The following is a 27,001-nucleotide window of genomic DNA, read 5'->3' on the forward strand; positions in this document are numbered from 1 at the left end:
TGGACGATGAACTAGAACTTAGAACGTTACAAGTTTATAAAATTTAAAAAATAAATTAATTATAATTATGGTAGCTGACACAAGTGATTACATTTTGGTTTTCATCTCATTTCATTTCAATAATTTTTTTAAATTTTGCTTGATATGATTCGGCAAATAAAATGTGAATCTTATAAAGTTCGACCAATGAGAGAAGACTACATTTCATTCAACCAAATAGATTCCATATATTAACTGTAAATAAAAAGTATGAAACGCGAATTAAAATTTTGCGATTTAGGATTTGAAATTTTCAATGTAACTTTTTTTTATGTAGTTTTAAAGTTAGAAAATTTAATTAAAGATAATTATTTTTTAAATTAACGAACAAATTAAAAGTTGTAGTGTTCTTAGCAGTAAAACTTTGCAGCTTTGGAGGCTGCTAGATCTTTCTTTTAATATTATTGATTCTTGTCTATCTTGGTTTTCTTTTTATCTCTGTAATGGTTTTTCTTCTGTTGTTCTCAATAAATCTTCTTCTAACTCATCTACTCTTACTTTCGGGGTACCTCAGGATTCTATCCTTGGCCCTCTTCTACTTATACTCTATACCTTTGAACTATTTCGTATTAATAATAACTTTTCCTTCCCTAGTCAACTATATGCTGATGATTTTTATATTTATACTTCTTTTCCTCCATCTAATCTCAATAGTGTTCTTCATAATCTATCTCTATGTCTTTCTTCAATTATCACTCTATGTGTTTTAAACTTAATCCTTCTAAATTTGAATTAATTCGTTTTAATAAATCTAAACACTCTATTACTATTCCTCCTATTATCTTACCTAATTCTAAAACTCTTGATGTTTCTCACAAGTTTTGTAGTCTAGGCTTTATCTTTGATTCTAGTATGTCTCTTTCTTCTCAGATTAATAGTGTTGCTAGAAGTTCATACTTTCATCTAAGTAGAACAAAAAAAATTTTTGCCTTTTCTTGATGATCCTACTCTTCTCCTTCTTGTTACTTCGTTGATCTTATCTAGGATTGACTATTATAACTCGCTCTACTATGGTCTTCCTGATTTTACTCTCTTTAATCCTTTAAGTAAAGCTTCTAACTCTGCTGCTCGTCTAGTTGCTCGTGCCCCTTTCTTTTCTCATATATCTCCGTATCTTGTTCTCTTGCACTGGATACCTATAAAATATAGAATAATTTTTAAAATTTGCACATTTATGTATAAGTCTCAATCTTAATTATTTCTTAAGTACTTATCAGATATATAATTATATCTATAATTATATTATATAATTATATTAATTAAACCTAAACGCCCCGGTTTAAGATCGTCTTCTTCTTAACTCGTGTTAAACACTCCTTTGCTAAATCTGCTTTTGCTTTTTCTGGCTCTTTTCTCTGGAACTCTCTCCTACATATCTGACTACTTCTCCATCACTTATGAAGTTCAGAGCGGATCTCAAGACCTGTTTGCAAAATTAATTGAGGAGCGCTGCTGAACATCGCGGAAATAGTGCTTTACAAGCTAAATGAATGATTGATTGAAAACAGAGCGACAAAATTTTTAATCCCCTTTTTTTATGAATTATTACCGAATGATTGACTTATCCCGATTATAATGTTTTAACGTCAAAAGACTTGAATTCAGATGTTTCGTTTCTACTGTGTCAAATCAATCTAATCATTCATGTCTCTTAAATCTCGTTATAAAATCAACTAAATTTTGGTGGTGTGCAAAATTACGATGGTGACCTTTTTAGCGTATCACGCAAAATTTTCTACTCCGTTGAAAAGATGTTTTCGTATGTAAAAACTGACAGTTTTCATAAAATACTGGTAGGCCAAATGAACTTTTGAAACACGTGCCAGCAATCAAGATTTATAACAAGAAAAGTAATTTAGAAACAAAATCCGATAAGTTCTATTAAACTTAAAAAATACATATACTCACCCGTACCCAGCTCAAAACTCAATCGGTCAAGTTTTTCATCGACGAGAAGTTGGATATATAATTTCGAAGTCATTCTATTAAAATGTAGTCAATTTGACCAATCAACTTGCCAAGTTAAATCGCATTATAAGGCGGGGCAACAGAGTCACCAGATTGTAAATCCTGTAATAAACATCAAAAATTGCCAATTTGTAAAACTTAATTGTACAAATACTTGAATTAATATAACCTAATACTAAAAGTTTTGACCAAAAATATCAGTTCTTGCGAAGACTGACGGCCGATTAAAGTGACCGATGAAAAAATAAACGGAGCTTGGCCCTAAACTTGACCGATAAACCAGTACATAGTTACGATAATCTATATCCAATCAAAACTCATCAATTATAATAATTTAAAACAAATCGATAGACACAAATATTTCTTTGTAGTAATTTATTTAAAATATATACAAACTTCAACACATTAGGCAGATACATATGCTCTCTTCAAGTAAAAAACAATGACAATGAGCTTGAATAACTGAAAAATCATATGAGGGACATATTGCTCTATCAGTCAAATTGGTCGTTTAAGGAAAAGTATTTGCATATGACAAAAAAATTCAATTATCCTAGCAATTCAATCAATTAGTTGCAAAAACCAACAAAACAAATTAAGCATTATTCCTTTGAAAACACTGAAGTGGTACAAAAACAATCCATTCATTACCAATGAGAAAACTATTTCAACAAAAACATGCCCAACGAATAAAAACTTAGTAGAATTCTTATTGGACATCAGAACGCAGTATAATTAAAAATACAAAAACAACCTCCTAACCTAACCAATTATTGTAAAGTAACGGACAAAATAAACGTATTAAAATGACGTCAGACAACACTTGAACCGAAATTTGAAAACACAAATAACTAACGCCAGTTAAAACGTGATAGTTTATAAATAAAAAAAATTTCGTCATAGTAACATTTCTTGAACAAGCAACTTTCTTGAAGAAAGTCAACATTAAAAAATTTTCATCAAAAGGCAATCACAAAAACAATCAACATAATAATCTAATATAATAAACTTAAACATTAAAATATTGAAAACGTGTTATTTTCATCATAAACTGTTTCTCTTAGCATGGCATCTTGATATTTTACCTTCGGGCATGTCTCCATTTATGGAAGCATTTTCAATTTGCTCAAGTCGTTGATCGAGATACTGTTCTAGGGAGAGGCCTGCATTATGGACTGGTGTGTTAGGGCTGTTGTATAAATTACAGTTGTCAAACATCAACCTTAGGTCGTCGATGATTGAATATTGATCAGGATATTCAAATCTGTATATCTTGTACTTTATTGTTGATAAATCCATTGGACGATTTATTATTTCAAAATAATCCGGTGCCTTGAAAAACAATTTATATTTTCTTTTACAGCTACTAAAAAATTAAAATTTTGAGTTCTTATCAAGCATTGTGCCCACACGGATATGATTCCGAACAGAATATTATATGAAAGGAGAAAATTAAATAATAATTAATATTTTTTTTGCAAATGTGAAGCATTCATTTAGGCTTTAAAAATTTAACAAGTTTGATTCATTTCAAACTTATAAAAGAAGCTAAGTGAAAGGTTATAAAAAATAATTATAAGCCAAATAAAAATGAAAAAAGCTATTAGGTAAATGATTTTCCATAAAATTTTCTTGACATAGTACTGAAGTAGTTTGCTGTTGCTTTCTCCAGCACAATTATCTACAACACAGCCGCTGCTTCTCGACTTTAAGATGATCAGTTTCGGTGTTTTGGCTTTGACCTGCCTGCCTGCCTTGGGTGGCCGGCCCTGCTAGAAGAATGTACTCCCGACGGTAGGTATAGCCCAAAGCTTTCTCGACACAAGCAAGACCTCCCGCTGTTTATATGCTTTTCCCAAAGGAGAGAAAAGACAATAACTATCAAACTGTTGTATTCATTTCACATACCAATAAATTAATGCTGGAGATAATACAAGCAGCAAGATCGCAACAATACCTGAATAGAGAATTACCAGAGGTACAGGCTGAGAAAAGAAGGTAAGGAAGAGGCACATTTCCAACATAAAACGAATTATTGAAAAAGTAAATGAATACCAAAAGAAGATATTTTTCTGTTTTATTGACTATAGTAAAGCCATTGGCTGTGTCCTCCATGATCTGCTTTTGAAGGTTTTGGAAAAAACCGGATTACCGAGACATTGATAAGTTTAATCAAAAGCTTCTACAGGAATCGGGAAGCAAGTGCGCACAATATATGAAGAAACTAAATCGTTTAATGCCCAAAAAAGAGTGAGGCATTTTATGCTGAAATGGTGAAAGGAAATGCTGAACTAGATGATTTTGAAATTGGAGTCAGAGTTTGTCGATGATACCACCCTCACGGCAGAAAATAAATCACAGTTCAGAGATTTAACTCTAACAGTAAAAACTGTAAGTGAAAAAGCAGACCAACTACTAAATATTGGGAAAGCTAAAATTACGACGAACTGCGGCACAAAAACATTCAATGTTGAGAGAGAAGATTTTGAAATGGTCAAAGAACGTAATTTTTTTGGATCAATGATTAATGGGAAAGGTGAATGCAGCAATGAAATATAATTCTAAGATGGAAGGCAATGAATAATCAAAATAAAATTTAGAGGTCAAAGAAACTTTTCTTGACTACTAAGATGAAGCTGGTTCAAACATTAGTGTTTTCCGTTGTTGCAAATGGAGGAAAAAATTGTAAGGTCAAGAAAGCGGACAAAAGAATAAACGCTTTTGAACTATGATGCTGGCAAACACTTTTGAGAATTTCATGGACCGGAGAAAGAACAAAAAAATATGTGCTGGAAAAATAAAGCCGAAGTTATCATTAGAATCTATGGTCATGAAATGAGGGAGCATAGCTCCTTATAAAAGATAATGATGAAAAAAATAAGTGAAATACACAGAAGGGGAAGACAACATCCAGGTGGGGAGGGTTTGTTGCAACTGTTTGTTGGATCGACTGATTTGACGGTCCAATCGGCTTCACCGCGAGAAGGCAGTTGCTCCAGAGCTAACTAAAACTACAACCAATAGACCTCTGGAGAAACCCAATTGCAGTGGTGGTTTGGCTCCGGCCTCGATTAGAACCCTAGGGGTCCCCCAGAATGGGGCAACAACAACAACAACAACAAGGGGAAGACAAGAAAAAGATAGTTGGATTCAATCATCGAAGACACTAAAGTGAGTCTGAAGGAGAGAAAGAGGTAGATTGTCCATAGGACTGAACCAATGATAATGAAGTAAAAAATTATAAAAAATAACTTTGTGACAAATAAAAATGAGGCTAAGAAATGAAGCGTTATAAAAAATATTTTTGTGTGGACAGTATTTTTTCCAACGACCCAGACTTAAAAATACGTCTGAGGTTAAAACCGCATTTAATCTTTTTCTTCAAGATCAAATGTATCAAGTAAAAAATGTAAATTAATTGTAAAAAAACGTATAAAATGTGAATCAATCCTAACAAATTTTGTATAAAAAAACAAATAAATTAGTTCATTCTGGAATTTAAAAAACCTCTTTGACTGTGACAGGCTTGAGAAATGGCCAAGCATTGTCATTCTTCATGAGCTCACTCACAAGATCTTCTATAACCTTCATTGAAGTATTCGTCTGACGATGATTTGACGGTTTTACTGTTACTGAAGGTGACGACTTTTTACATTTTTTATTTTTTTCACCTGCAAAAGAATATGTTAAAAATTAAAATAATTAAAATATTTGGAACACAAAGAAACGTTTCAAAAATTTATTGAGTAGGTTTAAAAGCTATACATACAAAACTAACAGTTAACATTTTCTTGCTTTGTTTTTGATTTTCTAGCCTTACGTTTGTTCTGACTGTAATCATCATCTTCATCATCACAGCCAGCATGAGTAAACGCTTCAGCATCGTAATCGTCGTCGTCGTCACCACGTTGATGTTCCAAAGTATAATCAAAATCATCTGAATATTTAACACTTTTGCACTGCCTCTTAGATTTTTTCTGAGTTTCAGGCTCTTGTAGAGACAGTCTATTTCTTTTTCGAGACTTGACTGTTGGTTGATTGACAATGAATTCATCATTTATTTTTGGTTTGATAATCTCTCTGCCAGAACGCGTCAGTTTGCATGTTGATGGACTCTTATGGTTCGTCATTTGGTCGTTTGTCGACGATGTACTCGTACAAAGACTTGTTCTGATTGCTAGATTGTCGTTGTTGCAAGCCGTTTTAGAAGTTTGCCTTTTGTCTTGGGCTGAAACAGGAAAAACAACGCGTTATAAACGTGTTACAAACACAGAAGTGTAAAATAAAGTTCACAATATTTTATTGTTTACGCCATTTTATTATATTCCGAACCAAATAATTGAATCAACTAACATTTATTGATCTTAGAATTTTGGAATAATTTATCTCGATGGAGAGACGAATACTGTTCACATGTAGATGTCTTATTTTTCATTGTGGAGCCTCTAAAATCAAGTAAAAAGACAAAAAACAATTATGGCTTGATAAGCTTTTATTGATATCAAACATAATTGAATTTTAATATTAAACATAATTGATTTTCATAGTATAATATTATTAAAGACATATCACCAAATATTGTTTATATATTGAAAGCTGATAACAACTTAACTTGACATGATAATACTTCTCTATCTATGAAAATTTATTCATTTTATTCAAAGAACTGGGAGCCCAGAAGTTATTACTAACTTGAACGGTCTCCGTAAGTATAAAAAACGATATAAATATACATACATATACAGAATGCACATATTTATTTAAATACTTAAAGGACGCACTATTACTCTGCCGAATATGTTTCTATCGACCAAAATGTGTTTCTGTGAATTACCTAAAAAACACCTTGGTTTGCAATATTGTCTACTGAGATAGTAATTCTACTAAGTTGGTGTTTTAACTCGGCCTATTAATGAGTCCATAAAAGACGAAACACGTCTTAGGTGAGAGGGTGTACTTTACGTACTCGTACTGGCTAACCATACTTGCGAAGACTCTGAGAGGCACGCCTACCTTTTATTTTCTATTACACAGAATCAAATTGGTAAACTCTAGTTTGAAGATTGCTGGACTTCGAGTTTGGGATGAGTTGATTCCGTTTGAAATCAAAGAAATAACTTTGATTCATTTATTTAAGAATAAACTTGAAAATGATTTCCAAAAATTCCTACTTTTTATAATAATCCCACATTAAAAGGCAATCACTTTTGTTCTCTTCATTTTCTTTTGCAATTTAAATGTGTTTGTATGTATAGATGGGTGTGAGTGTGCATGATGTATGCCAGTGTGTCCGTGCATGATTGTGTGTGAATGAACATGCCACGCCCTCCCATTCCACTTAGATCTCTAACATTTGATGGAGTGATTTGTGTACTTATATTGTACATATATTTATGCAATAGCTTATTTCATACCAATGTGTTACAATTAGATCTGTGTAGTGTATGTACAGTGTATGTATAGTGTTTTGAGTGGACATATCATGTTGTGAATGTCATTAATTGTTTATTTTATATTATATATTTTGTTAGTATTTGGGCTTGCTTTTCAATTTGCCTTTTCATGTTATATATTTATTGGTAAATTTTTACGTATTTTTATTAAGGCAAAATAAAATCTAAGTGTTTCTGTGTGCATGAATGAGTGCAAGTGAGTATGCATGTGTGTGAGTGGGTATGATTGTGCATGGGTGGGTACGAATTGCCTTAGTGGGTTTGAGTGTGCATGTTTGGGCACGAGTGTGCATGAGTGGTAATGAAAATGTACTTTTTGTTACTGTACATATATGTCTATATAATTATTACACCTAAAATACCTTCTATTTACTAGTTGATGTCAAATAATGTCTTATCTACCTATTTATAATTATTGTATTATTGCTTATGCCAAGCGTTTTGCATGGTAGACTTAGTGACATTTATATTTATCTACGAATAATTTTATTGGTAGATGGATATTTGTATATATTGCATTGCAAGTGACTATCCAACTTGCATATGTAGGTTTTGCTTAGTTTGTTGTGTACATTTAATTTCTGCATGAATGTTTTGATGTGTGTATATATATATATATATACATATATATATATATATATATATATATATATGTTGGTAATAGACCATAATTTTTACAATATTTTATAAATCTACCGAATGTTTGGCGTTAATATGTTTGTAGTTCGTTCTCTCAATTTTTCTCACTAAAGTTTTTTGGTGAACATTTAGTTTATTAAAATTCAAAATAAACATATTTTTCGAATTCATGCTGCAAATAAGGCCATATTTCGATTCCGAATGAATCATCGTCAGTGCTCCTTGCTGTATATATAGGAAAATATATACTATAATATAATATACAAACATATTAACGCCAAACATTCGGTAGAATTTATAGAATATTGTAAATATATATATATATATATATATATATATACATACACATGTAAATGTACATTAGTATTATATGTGTGTGAATACGTGTATATTTGTAAGTGTAACCGTAATTATATATATATATATATATATATATATATATATATATATATATATATATATATATATTTAATGCAAATTAAATTTCTTTCTTTCCTTTCTGTTAACATGGTCCTTTTTAGTTAAGAAACTGCTACAAGTAATTGTTTACTTTTATGTGCTTTTTTTAAAATACAATAAAAAAATAATGTTTAAAAATAACACAAGTCTATTATTTTAAATTATTAATAACCAAAGACCAAGAAATTAGAATTTGCCATTGAAGAACAATTTTCAAAATGAGTCTATTTCTTATGATTACTCTTAATAATGATATAAAATTTAAGCATAAACTCTAAAGTTACATTTTAAATTTAAGAGCTGATTTTTGTTTATTCAGTTAGATAAAATTCATTTATATAGTTGTGTTTAATTTTAAATTATATTTATGAACTAATCGATATATATAATAGGAATATTTATTTTTAATTCATCGATTATCAATAGAAAATTTTCATTTTCAAAATATTCTAAGTGAAAATTTTCACTTGGAATATTATTACATAATTGTTTACTTTTTTTTTAATTTTAATATTAAACAAATAGTGTCATTCTATATACCATTTTTATATATAGATAAATATGTGGTATGGCAAGTTTTACTGCAAAGATATATTATGTGAAGTTCTTCCGCAACTTAAAATTGCAGAAGAACTTTGCATAAACAAAGATAATAAATATAATGTAAAAAATATACAAAAGCCTCTCATGCTGGGGTGCACTGGCCGAGGCGCGTCCCCAGGTGGTGGATAGGGGAAGGTCCTGGACAGGGAGACCTTCTAGGATTGCATTGAATAATACGGAATAAGATGCCGCGAACCAACTGTACTAGAAGAAAGAAGACAATGGTGAAAAAAGCGGAGGATCCTAGGACAACGGTTCCAACAGCAGATGATTTTCTATTCTAAATCCATCGCCTTGTGGAACAGGGACCTTTGACCCAAAGGCTAGGTGCACTGCTTACAACAGTGCTCTCTTGGGCACGAGATCAACTGCAATCGCGCTGCCTCGTTTGCTTCCAGAAAAAACGGTAGGCCCACAGTTTATAACTGGTGGTTGTTGTTAGAAATTGGGCAATTCCAGATGAAAAAATTTTTTGACCCAAACATCTTCCATGTCATCACAAAAAAAGAAAAGATCCCCTATTTCCTGAAAGACCTTAAATGGCCAAAGGGTGACAATATCCAGGAAGTACGCAACAATAGAGGGGTGTTGCGGAAAATCGGGCGTCCCCTCCTGGAATATCAGACTTGGCCCTTCAAATACTGGACGCTCAACGGAGATCGTCGACATGCTGGAAAGGCAAAGGGTTGACATCTGTTCTCTGCAGGAAACAAGATGGAAATCAAATGGTGTCTCTCTCATTGAGACTTACAAGTTGTTCTGGAATGGCCAAAAGACAGCCCAAAATGGAGTGGGAATCTTCTGAACTGAAATGTACTGAAGGTGACTCGAATCAACTCACGCCTAATGCTGATCAAACTCAGAATGGGAAACAGGTTCTGACTGTTTTCTCTGCATATGCACCAGAAACCGGTGAATCTGAAGACGCCAAAAATGACTTCTGGAACACACTCTCAGATACCGTCAGGAAAACACCATCATCAGAGATACCATTGATATGTGGCGACCTCAACGGCCATGTTGGAGATAAAGCAAATGGGTTCCACGGTGTCCATGAAGGCTTTGGCTACGGGCCTCAAAACGAAGACGGTGTACGGATTTTGGAATTTGCTGAAAGCCATGAACTCTCCCTGTTGAACACCTACTTAAAGAAGAGAGCAGAACATTTGATCACATATGTTTGGTGGAATTTTAAAGGAGTCACTTTTTTGAGCTTTTACCAGATAACACAACAATTAATTCGAAAGTCTACTGTCGTCAGCTGGACAAACTGAATGATGCAGTTCAACAAAAAGGTCAGAATTAACTAACAAAAAAGGTGTAGTGTTCCACCAAGATAATGCGATACCTCATTCAAGTTTGGTCACTTGTCAAAATTTTTTGGACTTGGATAGGATGTACTGCCACATTCCCATATTCTCCAGACCTGGCCCCTTCGGATTATTATTTGTTACGGTCACTGCAAAATTTTTTGGATGGTAAAATCTTTACCTTAAATGAACACGTCAAAAATCACGTGGATAAATTTTTTGCCAGCAAAGACCAAAAATTTTATGAACGAGGAACAATGCTACTAGCAGAACGATGACAAAAGGTGTTGGATCAGTATGGCAAAACACATTTTAATTTAATTAATTAAATTTAATTAAATATTCATTCATTATACGAAGATTGTTTTTCATTTTCACCACAAAAAACGAAATAACTTTCCGAACGACCCTATATTTACTAGTGCTTTATAAATTTTAAAACAGAAATTACAATAACTATAATAATAATACTAAATAATAATAATCTCCAATGAGAAAGAGAAAATCAAGTTATCAAAAATTCCATTGAAATGTTAAGAAGGCCTGGAAATGGGATAAACAGTGAACCAACTTAATTCAATATATATCAACATTGTACACGAATAAGATTGTGGAAAGAATGAGTCCAACATACTCTGAACTTGTTTTATCATCCTGATCGGCCAAAGCCCATATTCCATCGTTGCCAGTTTCTGCAACATTATTGGTAGCAGCAGAAGATTCATTAGCCTCATCATCGCAATCAGATTCTAAATCTTCGTACTTTATGTTTTCAGTCACTTTGCGAGGACAGACGACGATAGAAAATTCTTTTGGTCGGCACATAGGGCAGTACCAGTCGCCTTCAGGAATTTTCTATATTTACAAAAATAAATTTTTTAATTTGTCAGGACGTAATCACAAAATTAAAAAATACAAGAGTTTGATAATTTGAATCAATTCAGCATCTGAAAACGACAAACTTTGAGAGGAGGTTTTAGGCAGTACATGTGGTGTCCTTGATCACAACCATCGCAGAGCAACATCAAGTCAGCATCCTTCTTCTTTCTGCAAATTTTGCATCGAGCATTTAAAGCTGACTTGCTCCAAGCAATGCTCATATCAAGAAGAACTGTACAGAGATACAAGTGGGAAAAGTTGTTAGAGCCCTCTACACAACTCAACCACTTAAATAGATTACTACTGTTATTAAAATGGTTGCTGCTGTTAACATTACTGTCGTTACAAATGTTGACGTTGCCTGAGTAGTCATTTGTCAGACAGTTTATATTATTGAAAGTATCACAATTGTTGCTGATACTATTAATGTTAAACCCATTGTGTGAAACATCGCCACCAGAAACGCAACTTTTATTTAAAAGCTTATTTGTAGAGTTGTTAAGTGAAGTAAGGCTGCCTATTGTGTAACCATTTTTTGATTTGATATCCATTCCTTTAAAAACATGATTAGTATTGGTGTCCATTTCATCTCCATAATTTGCTGAAATAAGATTAACATAAAAATCTGTTTAAATGATTTGCACTTATGACAATGACTGTTAATTTTTTACACAACATATTTGTTATCTTAATTATCTAAAATATCTCGATCCATCAATAAAGAATCAGTTATGCAGATTATAGTACATTTTAAAATTTTTAGTTTCTAAGTTGGATTCCATCCAGTCGGTAATATTTTTTACTTTGGACAAATTAAAATTTGATTACTATTGTACAAGCAAAACCTGTATTTAAATACAAAAACTTTAACAATCACTACTGACCTTGTACCAAATGATATTGATCCTGTTGTTCAATTTGTTGTTGCTGTTCAAGTACTTTTGTTCGTTTCAACTTAGTTTCTTCATTTTCACCTATTTTAAGAAATTCAGCTGAACACATCATTTTATTTTTCATCAAAGGTCAATTTAATTCATCTTGAAAGAAATTTAACCAATCAAAAAATTTTCAAATAGCTAATTTTTCATTAACAATTAAGCAATGGTTTTTCATGAATGAGAAAGAATTAATTAAGAAAAAATAATTTTAGAACCTGGTAAAATAAAATATATATGATCTCATATTAAAAATAAACTAAACAATAGTTGATGAAATTAAAAGTTATATTAACCAAGTGGAGGCAAGAGATATTTCTCTTCAATCATCTGTTGTATATCGACCATCATCTTCATCATCTTTTTCAAGTTTTTCTTGTTGAATCTCATTTGTGCATCATCAACATCAATGTCATCATCAACCGTACTATTACTGCCACTGTACATACAAGGTTGTTCATCTTTCAAACTGAATACAATTAAGAAATACTGTCTGATAACATATTCAAGCCCTTTCATTCATTTAAATTTCATTAATATCATTAAATTTCATTAAATATTGACATTGCATATTTTTTACCTTGAAAATGTGTGTGAAAATTGTAAAACGGAAATAAACAAAATAATTTTTATTTTCTGAAAGATACATTTCTTGAAAATAAAATTTTTGGGCATGCCTCATTCATGAGTGCACTTTAACTTTAAGATTCACAAAACAGATATCTTTGGTAGACCAAATTGGAATATAACGCATTCTTATAATGGTTATCATTTAATGTACTTTTCCAGAATATTATAAATTTTTTTGTTATTCTAGAACTGAAGACTAACCCTGCTTGACCACCTTTCATCTGCTCATCTGTACATTCCAACTCCTTTCTCCATAAATCTCTATCTAAATCCTTATCAATTACAAATTTTACAAACATGCAATATAAAATCAATAAATTATTAACATTTGAAATTAATTCGTTATAATTTCATTTTTATTTTAGATAAATAAAAAAAACCTTTAGTTGGCCTAGACTTCCAGCAAATATTCTTTCTTCCAGATCAAGCAACATGTCTGCAACACACCTCATCAATTCCAATTCACCAGCTATACCTCCAAAATGTTCAACACAACTTTTTTTAGACTTTGTATTGTTAACTTTATGCTTTGCATCAACATTGTTATGATCAGCTGACTCATTTACCAGAGGTTTGCTCTCATCACAAGAAGCATTTTTTGATGTAATTGACCTTTGTTCACACAATAACCAATCAAAAATGTGTTCAACGATGTTATTGCTAATGTCGCTTTTATTTGTTGAAAAATTGCTACTATCATTAGCATTTGTGCTAAAACTAATAACAATTTTATCACGGTTGTTGATAAGGTAGGTTCTCAACAAATTCTCTCTGTAACCTCTTCTATTGAGTCTTTCAATGAGAGCATCTACTTGTTGGGCGCTATTAAAAGCAGACCATTCAACAGTATTTCTAATTCTCAATTGTTCATTAACATTCATGTATGACAACGTTTTAGAATTAGTTGCCGTCGTTTCATTGGACGTTGATTTATTAGAATTAACAGTTTCTGTAATTTCTTTCTTGATGTCAGCAATAAAATATTTATCAATAGTGTTGGTACTTTTCTGTTCATTACTTGAACCAATTTTGTTCCCACTAAGTGCCGCCCTAAGACTCATTTCAATTCTTGTTTCATTCTGTTTGATGGGCAACAGACAGCATCGAGGTACTGTCCAGCTGTGAACTTTTGAATCCTCTACAAACAATCCAGGAACTGATCTAAACCACCAATATCGTCTGTAAGTACGGTCGGTGCCAATGGGGGTTAAGAAACATTCTGACTGAAGGTTATCCACAATTTGTTGTAGTTCATTTTGTCGCCTTGTTGACCAGTTTCGAATGTGATCCTTCTCCTCTTGACTCAGCTGATCCCAATCAATCCCTTCGACAGGCATTTCTTCAAAGTCTTTGTCCTTCAAATCCAATATGGATATCTTCTTCTTTGTATTCGCACTATTTTGCTCAGCTGGTTTACTAGTTGAAAATTGATTTATAACATTATTCATATATTACAATTATGTTATTGTAATTATTCATATAAAAATAAAAAATTACTCTGTTTTTTTGTGCGATTTCATCGTGCTTTCTTCTTCTTGTTTCTTTTTCAAACTGTTGCAACGTAATATGAACAATATTTACAGCTATGACAACAGGAGCAAAAACAAACAATAAACTTGTCTAAAAAAAACGTCTAGCATGTGGTTCAAAGAACCAACGTCTGCAGTTTCCATTTTAAATTTGTTTTTGTTTCTGATTGATTTTAAAAAGAATATTTCCATTTCATTCTTGGATTTTTTGTTGAGCGAAACTTGGTTCACATTTACTCTTGCCTTGTATTTTTTATTTATAACTTATTGCCTTTTTAATTGACAAATTTGAATTTCGCTCTTCGACTTTTCAAAGAAAAATAGCAGTGGGCCAGTCAATAAAGAAGAAGAGAGCAAGGGAGGTCTCTCCTTCAAGGCTGCTTCCACCACAGCCAGGAGAACCAATGTCACAATGCCACAAAGACCTGTCAGAGAGCCACAAAACTCGGCTACCGATCATGATTTCAGAAAAACTTGTTTTTAAAATTTGCAAAATTTTTAAACCAATGTTTGAAATTCAACCGAGAATACCCAACAAAATTAGTGAAGAAACTCAACAAGATGAACTCTTAAAAATAAATTCCATTTTAAATGAAAAAGTTGAATGTTATCTGCATAAATTTTTTACACGAACAAAGACGTCATTCAAACCACAATTTTCAAATAATGTTCTGAGCAAGAAACAAAAGAAGAATTAGAGGAACAAGGGGTGATTGATATTTCTAACATAAAAATAACAACACACGTTTAGACGACATTTTCCCCGAGATCGGAGGTTGCCGTTTGGCTACCTATGATGAAACCGAAATACTCCTCGACGCCATCCACATTTGTCACTCGCCTCAGTATCACGCAACCCAGCTTTCACCCTGTCCTTCTCCACCTGCTCTCTCCGTCCCAATCGCGGACGACCCCTTCCTACCACTCCTTCCTACCTATCATTTCTAAAATAAAAATAACAAAAGACAAATACAAACACTTCTATTCTAACATTCAACAGCCCGCAAATTCCAGAAGAAATATAAGTTTGTTCTTCTTCTTTCTTGTGCCTTATTCTTTCAGGACACTGGCGACCATGGATCTCAACAAAACTCTATCTTTAAACACTATGTAGCAGTAAAAATGTGGTGATATTCAAAAAAAGTGGTGATATTCAAAAAATTTTATTACCAATCAATAAAAATTGAAAAATTTATCCCCCACCGACGTGATGCACAAGGTATCAGAAATATAGACACTGCCATAGAAAAACTAAAAAGAATTGACAACATAACCCGGCAGGTTTTCAAGAAGCGTTTAAAAAATTATCTGTTCAACAATCCACATTGGAGCCAATGCTTCTGAGGTTCTTTCAAGAGGGGCGCTATACAAGTCATGCGATGCAAGTCATGCAATGCAATACAATACAATTGATATTTTACACCAAGAAAAAAATTAGAAATGAATCAACAAATAAAATATCATGAAGATTGTTGTAAAACAAATAAACAAAACAAAATCCGTATCCGTTTTCCACTGATGAGAGCATGGGTGATGTTGACCCCAGAAGATATGGTTATTAGTAACAACATCAAAACAAGTAAAAACACCAGAAATAAAAATGACTTGAAACAAAAAAAGACAATAATCAATAAACAAACTATAAAGAAATCCGATTTCAAACACGTTATTTTAGATGAAAATTCTAACAAAATCAGAATACTCCAATGGAATATCAAAGGAATGAAAAGCAACTTACCTGAACTGCAGACCTTTTTATCCAAGTACAATCCACATATCATATGCCTCCAAGAAACTAAGCCAACGGAAAAAAAACAAATGAAACTGAAAAACTTTATGGCTTTCCATAAACCAGTTATTTCAACAAAATTAAATTCATCAGCTGGATTATCGATATGTAATCATGACAAAATTATACAATCTCCTGTTCATGTAACAACTGATGATCATTTCACTACCCCAAAAATAACAATCTCCAACAAATCCATAATATGCAATAGATATATAAATCCGAACTTATTAATTAAATCAGTAGAATAAGAAAAGATACAAAAACAATTACATAAACCCTATGTCTTACTAAGCGATTTCAACGGTCACAACCAAAGTTGTTGATGCTCAACTTCAAATAACCAAAGCAAACATTTTGATAAAACAACAATAGAAAATGATCTGTACCTATCAAACCAATAAAATTAACATTGTAACAATTATATCTTCCACAATCGACTTAACAATGACAACTCCATCTATTTTTGAAATTATGGAACGGGAAGTTGAGGATGATCCACATGGCAGTGACCCCAATAATTCTGTCCTTCAGAAATTAAACAATAAATAAAGAGTCCGAAAAATTGAACTACACACAACAGAACAGATTTGGTTAAATTTAAAAAATCACTGATGAAAAAAAAAATGAAAGATTTAGACATAATTGATGATGAATCAATCAATGAATAAATGAATAGAGACAATAACAACTACCATAGGCCAAACAACACTGGTAATAAATAACAGAAAAGCTAAACTTTTGAAACTCTTGTAATTAAACAAAAACAAAGAGCATTAAAAACTTTAAAAATAACTACAATTAATTCAATCTTATGAATTATGAAAAAAATCAAAGCAGAGGCATGAAGATCCGTGTGAAAGAGGAAAAAACACTGCGGAACTCATTTGTTAATAACCTCAAAGCCAGCACCTCTACAAAGTATGGGAAATGATCAGAAAAATAAAAACAATTCTAATAAAACAGCCACATATTTAACAACAAATTGTACGTCGCTGATTAAGAAATATCAAACATCCTGGGGCTTTCAGCAAAATTCCAAAAATCTAAGCTATAAATTTACAAGCATAGAATCAATAAAAAAAAGAAAAATTTTATATTTCAATTCAAATAATCTGGAAATATACAACAAAAAGTAACCATAAAAGAAATGACATTAGAAATTAACGATAGTAAGAATTCAACTCCAGGCCCAGATAAAATATCCTACAAACTATTAAAAAATTTTTTTAAATTGCACTCTCCACACTCTTAAAAATTCACAACTACATATGGATCGACACAAAATTTCCAAACATAATGGCTACCAACTATAACTGTTCTGTTAAATAAACCGAACCCAAAATACATCCTGATAATTACAGACCAATATCCGTGACCTGCTGCCAGAGTGTCAGTGTAGGTTGGAGATTTTTGCCGGAGTCAGATTTTTTTTATCTGATTCAGAAAAATGTTTGAAAATTAAAATTTTTTAATTTTTTATGAATTTTTTTTAAGATAGTGTGAAATTGTGACAATTGCGATGATTATGATTGCATGATTGAAATATGCCGCCTGTATATTTTGTAAAATTGTGACGATTGCGATGATAATGATTGCGTCTTTGAGGCGTGCCGCCTGTATATATCTATATATTTTAATAGACATTCTATGTATGTATATCTTGTTATTTGATATGCTATATATGCGATATATGCGACGCTGCTATGTTCTGTTTTGTATATAGGGAGTATAGCAATATATGCGACGCGTGCTACGTGCTGTTCTAAGTATAGAAAAGAGTACAGAAGGGAGTATAGAATTTTCTATGATATAGGAAGCGTTATGTAGATAGGGCGGAAAAAACAAATAAAAGGCCGCGAGTTGAGATATAGAAGGTCGGTCGTTTTTTTTTTATTATTTATTTTAGGTTTTGTTTTTAGCTTGGTTTCGTTCTGGTATCGCTTGATAGTTTGCCTGACAGTTATAGTATTAATAGATTGTTAATTTTGGATTTGTCGCTTGTTAATAAAGACAGAGGTTTGATTTGTACTATTTTGTTTTTATTGAATAAAAGAAGTGTACTTGAAATTTGGCTCGGCTTAATTATTTTACCTAAAATAATGTATGTTGAAGAAGACTTGCTGATAGTTGACGAGGTCGGCGTCTCTCTAGTCAACAAGCAGGGCGCGAACAAACTTCCACCCGGCCCGTGTTTTTAGACCCTGAGAGGGTCTATGTAGAGTGGCGGATCCCGGCCAGGAAAGACTCCGCCGAGGTGAAGGCTCGGGTGGATATTCGTATGCGGACGCGGTTCGGGACCGCGTGGTGCGGAATTCGAATGCCGCCCGGCCAAAATCTACAATAGTACTATTTAGAAGACGAATATGTGTAGCGATAAGCAATCATTCTTAATACTAAAATAAATGTCAATAATCTGCCAATAATCATTATGCTTTAAAGCATAAAAATAAAGTGATTTTTCTAAGAAAAACAATTACATTGTCTGGTTTTAAGTGTTTATAAATTTTTTTGTTAGTATGATAATAGGATAAAATTATGATACAAAAATTTAAAAATTTTTCAAGAAGTCAAAACCCGGAGTCAGAAATTTTTATTAGCAGTTTGAATTTTTCATCTGACTCTAACACTTAGCCCGCTGCACATGCAAAATCATGGAAAAAATAATAACCAACAGACTAGACTTGGTTTCTTAAAACAAATTAAATAATATCATATATACAATGTGGTGGAATCAAAGGAAGATCCACATCAGATCACATAGTGTCATCAGAAGCTCACGTAAGACAAGCCTTACACCAGAGTGAGCAGGTTACAACATTATTCTTCAACATAGAAAAAGCATATGATTCATCACGAATATTTGGGATAAATTGCATAAAATAGGACTAAGAAAGTGTATGCTAAAACTCATTCAGTTTCCTATCAAACCGAACATTTCAAGTTAAAACTAACAACTCTCTCTCTCTCTCTCTCTTTCTCTTTCTCTCTCTCTCTCTCTCAGAAACAATGTAATAGACTCTGGCACTCTTCAAGAAAGCATTCTGACACTAAAGTTGTTTTGTCTAAATTTAGACGGCATAACATAAGTAATTCCTGCAACATGCAATGGTTTGCCTTTACATGGATGACAATGTTCAGCTTTTGATTTAGAATTTACTTAAAAAATACTTAAAAAACATTCAAAATCAGACAATTGTTCTTCTTAGTAAAATTACTTTTTATCTGTGTTTCAAAACATAATGAAAAAAAAAAAATATGTGATTTTATTCACATTATTAGCATTTATTTTCAATACAGATGATTGCATATTGCTTTGCATATTTATCTTCTAAAAAACAATATTACAAACATATTTTCAGCATAAAAAATAAGTTTTCAATATTTAGAGCACTTGTAGGAGTCAGATGAAAAATATCCAATTCTGACTGGCCCCTCAAAAAATTCCAACTCAGAATTCTGATTTCCAGAAAATTTTTTGAACTTTTGTATCATAATTTCACTTTAAATATCACTACAAAATGAAACTCTTTGAAAACCTCCAACCCTGACATATTGTTTTCTACATTTCTTTACACTAACAAAACCTTGACTGTCTACAGTAAAAATGCCAAAAGCAGAATCATTTTGGCATAAGCTACTTGATATTCACAAAATTTCTCAGGTCTTTCAATAAATCGCAAGTTATGGATTGTTCAAGCAAGCCAAGTCGAGCAAACAGAATACTGAAGTATTATAAATATTAAAAGAAAACGAGCAATGCTCAAGTCAAGCTGCCATCCCGAATCCAAGAAAATTAACTGACATGTACAATATAGGGGTCTCGTGGCCGAATGGTTGGCGAGCCTGTCCACCCCGCAGTTTCATCCGGGTACCCGACACCCGGCCAGCCCAGCCGTCCATCCTTCCGAGGTCGGTAAATGGGAAGATGACGTAAGTTGTCGCCTGTTGGCCGGCGAGATGGCTCAGTGGTTCAAATGTGCGCCGAGTCAAACATCTCAATGGCTTCAGCGTATATGATGCGGTGCTTGCGCGTGCACATAAATACATGTGTACGTCGTGTAAAAAGGATAAACAACTTTTGTGGCGAAGATGGCTGCTTCAAATCAATGGAAAGTGGTTCTGCGTATGTCGGAGCTGCAATGATAGAGACTAAAAAAATATAAAAACTGAGCAGGACTTTAGGGCTTGAATTGGTATTATTAGCCAGCTCCGAACTCCAAACAACCAGCTTGCTAATAAAGGATATCATAATGGGCAGAATTCGTTTGGTGTAAAGTAAACATACCTCAATTTCTTGGCTGAAAGAGAGGAAAAACTTCTTTTTTTGTTATATTTCAATAGTAAAAGAATCTTTATTTTTACCAATGCTATTTGTTTTCTTTGTTTGTTTGTATTATTATAAAAAAATTGTTAGCATCTCATCAGAGCTTACAATCTCCTGACAACATGAAAGCAAATAGTTGTTTACCAACTTTTTATTGAACTTTATTACTTACTAATATAAAAGCAAAGACATACACATCTCTGAATCAGCTATTAAAAACTTGAAAAATCGGTAATAAATTGTGGTTCAAACAGAAATTTTTTATACAAATACATTTCAAAATCAATTTTAGAATTTATTTAATTTATATTTTATTTTAAAAATTAGTTCTACTTTTATTTTTATTTTCCTAGTTGAACAATTTCTTCAAAATGGCTAACTGTTGCTTTCATTGATGACAATTAAAACACATCATTGATGACAATTAAAACACAATGTAAAAATTTAAAACTTGAACATGCTAAAATAGACAGAGATAAATGGGCAGAATTACAATAACAGTAAAACATAATAAATAAGAAACATTAAAAATTAAAATAGCAGGTGATTCGAAACAAAATTATAGTAACGGCGGCAAAAAATGAGCTCATGAAATGAAGAACAGACTTGTAATTGAGGAAATCTTTCTCCCTCCTTTGCACAGCATACACGTGAGCCCTCAAATCCTTTTGCACATTTTTCAGTTTGTTGTAATTCTCTTCAATGAGATCTCTACAGGCAGGCAGACTAAGAACCTGTTCTATCAGATTTGCCAACAAAACCAATTTTTCGCCTGTTCAATTTTAATAAAAAAATATTTTGAAACAAGGTTACTGGAGAGCACTGGTATCACCCCACCTCTGCATGATTAATATTTTCAGAAGGATGTGAAACAACAATATAGATAATTTTTAAATCATGCTAGTGATAATGTGCAGGCGATTGATATACTCAATAAAAAAACCTATTGTGATTCCTGTTGTAAACCAATTGAACGAATTAAACTATGCAAATTTTTTGAAAACGTTCAAAATGACAGGAGATCAAAATTTATAAGATGGTTGTTTCAAATGCATACACGTTTGAAAATAGTTTAATTTTGTTCACAGAAATAAATCCTCAAGAATAAGCAACATAGCAGAAAGCATAAATATATAAGCATATATAGACAATTAATAAATAATGCCAGCCAGCCCCAGCACCTGGTTTCAAATCAAGAATGTTTCCAACGCTTAACTTCTTCATTATTTCTGGATAATTTCGACTGAATTCTGAAGCTTTGTATTCCGCTTTTATATCATTGAAGCCATCTGATTGGTTAGATGAATCATCGCCAACCAATAGGTGAAGTCGAACTAATTCAGTCAAAGATGATGTGTCCATTGGAAGACATTGTAATGGAGATTCTAAACGAGATTAAATACGCTTGAAAAGTGAACATCAAAATAAATTAAAAAACTTATTAAAAAAATTAGAAACTAAAAATTTTTTATTTTAAAATTTAAAAACATCGAACTAGAATAACCATTAAATGTTTTATTGGATTTCAATTTCTTGATAGTGCTTACTGATTGGAATAACTTTATGAGGACCATGCCATCCTGGACATCTTGATCGTCTGTTCAGTTCATGTAGTTTGTCCATATGAATTGAATTTTTAAAATTTTCGAGCAAAATCAAAAACATTCTAATTGTCAACATAAGCAACTGCATCATCATAGTATCAACATTGTCGACAATAATTCTGTCCATTATTTGAAATAACATTTTTATCATTCTCATTTAGAGTAACAACATGCCAAAGCATCGTTAATGAACACTATTACAGTATCGTTAATGAACACTATTACAAATACCATGCAAACAAGACTACAAAGATAAAAATAAGTAGTACAGTGTACATAAAGGGGAGTACTAAACAAGAACAATATGTTGAGTTTTTACTTTTTATGATTAACATTTGATTAATTCTAATAAAGCTTGCATTTAGCCCCACAGGCTCATCTACATTATGTTCATCTTATTGCTCTTGACTTTTCTATAGCTTTTGACACTCTCAATCACATTTCACTTTCAAATAAGTTAGCCTCTCTTCCTCTACCCGACAACATTTACAATATTATAATAAATTTTCTTACTAATAGGAGTCATTCTACCTTCCTTTGCCCTACTCTTTCATCTACTCTACCTATTAATTCTAGCGTAGTTCAAAGTTCTGTCCTTGGACCATCTACCTTTATCATCAATGCTTCTACTCTCAAAACTCTTCATAGCACTAATCAAATCAACAAATACGCTGACGCCACCTACTTTATCATCCCATCATCTAACACATACTCCCCTTGTGCACACTGTACTACTTATTTTTATAAGTAACACAAACACCATCCAGTCAGAACTCCACTCATTAACCACATGGTCAAAACAATGCAATCTGTCACTTAACCTCAATAAATCATTCGAACTAATCATTCACAAAACAACAACAACAACACAACACACGTTTAGACGACATTTTCCCCGAGATCGGGGGTTGCCGTTTGGCTACCTATGATGAAACCAAAATACCCCTCGACGCCATTCGGATACTGAGGGCCATTGTCACTTCTGTCATCATAAGTAATTTATTTGGCTAATTTTTACGCAGGACGCCCTTCCTTACGCAACCACAGTTATAAGCGGTGGGCCTAGTCTTTGATGATCCAACATCACTCACAAGGCAGTGAGGGTCAGTTTAATGTCATAACCAGGACATTAATCATTCACAAAAAAAAAAAAAAAAAAAAAGTAATGGAAGTAATGTTATTTTCTTACGGCTTTTTTTTTTTTTTTTTTTTTTTTAATCATTCACAAAAGCCGTAAGAAAATAACATTACTTCCAAAACACCCATCAATCACTCGCTAAATCAATTTAAAATATTAGGCACCACATTGACCTCCACATTTAATATAGCACCTCATATCAATCACATCATCACAAAGGCTTTAAAACATGTCACGCACTCAAAACACTCCGCTCACATGATTCAGAGGCATCAAATTATTCGACATCACTGAATCACTCATAACCTCACGCATCAAATATGCGGCTCCCTCCTGGTCTGGTTTTGCTACAGAACAACAACTTCAGCAACTACAATCTCTCATCTAAAAACTAATCCGCTTTAACTATATACCTGCATCATATCCTACCGTCACTCAGATATTCAACACGCTCGATTCAAAACTGTTCAAGAAAGTGGAAAAAATCAACAACCACGTCATCCATCTTCTAACCACCAATCAAAACTGCTACACACAACCTTCGTCAAACGAAGCATAACTATCACAAGATACCTCAAACATATTAGCACTCAATAAAACTTTATCATTTACTCAATCTAGTTTTCTTTTTACTTATCGATCACCTCACTAACTCACTAAGTCATTATCTAGTCCATTAATAAATTACTTTATTTTTTTCAATTTTTTCTCCGTATTTCATTTAATCATTCATTTATTTTTTTCGTTACCATTTTTTTACTATTGCCTTGCATGCTGTAACAGTTTCTGCATCTGTCAGATCCTGATTTTTTAAAGAATAATAAAAAATTCTAACATTTGTAAGCAGCTTTCCAACTGGAGTTGAGTTCAGGAAGTCCACTTTGCATCTGGAATATGACTGCCAGAAGTTGTTGGATGAGGTCAAGGTAAAGAGTGGGACTGTGTTGTTCGTACAGAGATTCAACTAGTGAAACTAAAAACAAAATAAAACAAAGTTTTAAAAATGACCATATCCAACATAAACATCTAAATTAATCAAACGAATAATAACAAAACCAACCGATATTAAAATTATTGGGCAGTTCCAGTTCACAAAGAGCTTTGAAACCATATATGAACTCCATAATCATCACAGCATTGCCAAAATCATCACCAGACATTTTCAATGGTATAGGCACTGGTAAATCCTATAAAAGGAAATAGTCATGTAAGATGTAAGTGGTCATGAGGTAATGGTCAATTTTTATTGTTGGAAAACTACCGATCTAACTGGCTTAGAATATTCCAATTAACAGTTTTTAAGTTCTGAAAAGTATATAACCATGGTTATTTGCTCAACCCTCAATTTAGTTTTCTTCAATAGTTTTCTTTTTTCTTATCGATCACTTAACCAACTTACTAAGTCATTAACTAGTCTATTAATAAATTATTTTATTTATTTGTCTTTTTAAACCCTTACTTTATTCTATTTTCCATACTTTTCATGCCTAAACATTTTTTCTCTGTAACTTATTTTTTGTTATCATTTTATAAAATTGCCTTGGCATGCCGTAACAGTTTCTGTGTTTGTCAGATTCAGATTTTCAAAAGAATAAAAAAAAGGAAAAAAAGTAGAGGCTGATAAACAGAGGAGAGCGATATTTTTATAAAAATTAAACACTCCATGAGTTATTTAATGGAATTGTAAAGCAAAGGCTTTTAACAATGCAAATACGTTAATCAAATAAAGTACTGTTGTTTTATTTTACTTCTAATTATTAAACTCTCCCGACATCAAGGTGAACCGTTCAGTTATTTTTAAAAGCAATGACTAACTATAATGTGGAGTTTTTGTTTCGTGCTCGAATTATGTGGAGCAATTGATTCGGCAAAATACGAATGACTACTCGGTGCATTATTATGCAATTACCACTTACAGACAACTGACAAAGTCCGGCTATAACTCGCACAGGGGAATTCTACAATGATGTGTTTGCTTAGGAATAGGTTTTTTAAGAGAAAGAACGTAGGCATGGTTTTAATTTGCTCCACCCTCAAAAAGGGTCGGTTCGGCAAGGAACGGATTTTTGATAAATTTAAAGGTTGAAAACAAACTAATTGGATTGAAATTGAGAAAGGTTTTTCTAAATGATCTCATTTAGTTATCAACTCATCCCTCCAAAAGAGATTGACCTTATTCGGGGATGGTAGATTTTTAATGAAAGCTTAGGTTAGAAAACTACTTATCTAACTGGCTAGAAATTTTGTAAAAAAATTGTTCGTGAGTACTGCAAACAACAAAGAAAATCGTTAAAATCGGCTCCACCGAAAAAGGTTGGTTAAGTGGACAGACAATTTTCTCTATAATTAAACTAAATAAAAAAGGTGAATAAAGTGGTTTGAGTGTTGCAGGAAAGGACCAATTTCATATAAATAATAATATAATGATATCATTTCATATAGCGCCATGGCAAGCGACTGAGGCACATTACTATTATTATTACAGCAAACACAGAGTGTATTATTAATAAATAAACTGGATCAGCACATCACACACTTCTGCATGTGATAGGTTGGGTGGGGATCACTTTACATTCGAACCCGGACACTGCATCAGCAATGCCAGGCACCCTAACCATTGCACCGTCGCACCACCCAAATCACAGTATAATGATGCTATAGTAACTGAAATGGAATGAAAAAACAAACCAGGAGATCATCACATAACATGTCATCTCTCTGCTTCGACCATTCTTTTTCTGTTTGCTTCTTATCTTGTTCTTTTTTCTGTAACTTAATTGACATGTTACATATAGGTGAAAAAACATTCAAGGTGAGCAAGAAAATGAGAAAATGAATAATTTCTTCCTTACATTAAGCACCGCCTCCTTCTTTTCGGAAACCTCTGAAAAATAACAATCACTCGATCAAACTATAATAATTTTGTATCAAATATCTGAAAACGTCATTTATACTAGATGTAATTAAACTCACCATTCATATCTCCATTTGACAGATTTTCTGATCCTGAAAAGTTAGGAATAGGACCAGCAAAATAATCACTAAATTTAACATTTTGGAGATTGTACTTTTTTATTATTGCATCCTGTTGTGGTGTAATGTTTGAAACACATTATAAAACAGATACGGCCAACTGTTTTTAATTACAAGCCAAAGTAGACAAAAATATTTTAGTAAGTCAAGTAAAAAAGCACAAAAAAGCACTAAAAATAATAATTAGAAAGACAAACAAAACAAAAAACACAAAAAATCATTAAAAATAAATTAAACATTGTGAATGACAATATTATTTTTACAATGCAGATTAACATTTTATTATGAACTTTTGGTGACATTTAAAAAATAATGCTTTCTATAGTTTTTTTATATTCAAAAAGACTATCAGCATGCTATTTTTGTGAAAAACGAAAAAATTTATAGAAAATAAATTAAATATCGTGACAATATGAACTGTACAATAATAATAGACAATATGACATACTTGGAGTAAAAATTTGGGTAATTTATGCTCCTTAGATTGTTTAAAATTTATAACCAAAACTTATTTTCTTGAAAATAAAAAAAATTGGCAAAAAACTAAACACCGAAAAAATTATATTTTTTATAGCTATTGTGAGCATGTTGATGAATCTGTTAAAAATCTGAATGGATTATCATCATCGCTATATTTTTTAAATAGAGCATTGCTTCAGCCGTACA

At 32.2% G+C, this 27,001-nt stretch overlaps 5 protein-coding genes across 5 annotated transcripts; 2 read left to right on the forward strand and 3 right to left on the reverse strand.

Moving 5' to 3' along the window:
* Nucleotides 1–2,365: 2,365 nt before the first annotated feature.
* HELRODRAFT_113267 (hypothetical protein) lies at nucleotides 2,366–5,598 on the reverse strand (the record flags this gene model as incomplete). Its single annotated transcript, XM_009023218.1, has 2 exons — nucleotides 2,366–3,339; nucleotides 5,515–5,598. The coding sequence occupies 2 exons, from the start codon at nucleotides 5,596–5,598 to the stop codon at nucleotides 3,052–3,054; spliced, it is 372 nt and encodes a 123-aa protein (XP_009021466.1). The 3' UTR covers nucleotides 2,366–3,051.
* A 3,521-nt stretch (nucleotides 5,599–9,119) lies between these two features.
* Nucleotides 9,120–10,435, forward strand: HELRODRAFT_175838 (hypothetical protein; the record flags this gene model as incomplete). Its single annotated transcript, XM_009023219.1, has 3 exons — nucleotides 9,120–9,279; nucleotides 9,467–9,567; nucleotides 9,743–10,435. 3 exons carry the CDS (start codon nucleotides 9,120–9,122, stop codon nucleotides 10,433–10,435), a joined length of 954 nt encoding a protein of 317 aa, XP_009021467.1.
* Nucleotides 10,436–11,047: 612 nt separating this feature from the next.
* HELRODRAFT_175839 (hypothetical protein) lies at nucleotides 11,048–14,904 on the reverse strand (the record flags this gene model as incomplete). The annotated part of the gene is made up of 7 exons (XM_009023220.1): nucleotides 11,048–11,326; nucleotides 11,434–11,951; nucleotides 12,235–12,342; nucleotides 12,582–12,754; nucleotides 13,117–13,187; nucleotides 13,296–14,331; nucleotides 14,870–14,904. 7 exons carry the CDS (start codon nucleotides 14,902–14,904, stop codon nucleotides 11,048–11,050), a joined length of 2,220 nt encoding a protein of 739 aa, XP_009021468.1.
* Nucleotides 14,905–15,884: 980 nt separating this feature from the next.
* HELRODRAFT_175840 (hypothetical protein) lies at nucleotides 15,885–18,580 on the forward strand (the record flags this gene model as incomplete). The annotated part of the gene is made up of 3 exons (XM_009023221.1): nucleotides 15,885–16,376; nucleotides 17,598–17,685; nucleotides 18,435–18,580. 3 exons carry the CDS (start codon nucleotides 15,885–15,887, stop codon nucleotides 18,578–18,580), a joined length of 726 nt encoding a protein of 241 aa, XP_009021469.1.
* Nucleotides 18,581–21,084: 2,504 nt separating this feature from the next.
* HELRODRAFT_175841 (hypothetical protein) lies at nucleotides 21,085–26,086 on the reverse strand (the record flags this gene model as incomplete). The annotated part of the gene is made up of 6 exons (XM_009023222.1): nucleotides 21,085–21,332; nucleotides 21,742–21,849; nucleotides 22,065–22,157; nucleotides 24,138–24,275; nucleotides 24,363–24,489; nucleotides 25,991–26,086. The coding sequence occupies 6 exons, from the start codon at nucleotides 26,084–26,086 to the stop codon at nucleotides 21,085–21,087; spliced, it is 810 nt and encodes a 269-aa protein (XP_009021470.1).
* Between the last annotated feature and the right edge of the window lie 915 nt (nucleotides 26,087–27,001).

This window comes from Helobdella robusta, assembly GCF_000326865.2.
Source record: "Helobdella robusta unplaced genomic scaffold HELROscaffold_35, whole genome shotgun sequence".
Classification (NCBI taxonomy): domain Eukaryota; kingdom Metazoa; phylum Annelida; class Clitellata; order Rhynchobdellida; family Glossiphoniidae; genus Helobdella; species Helobdella robusta.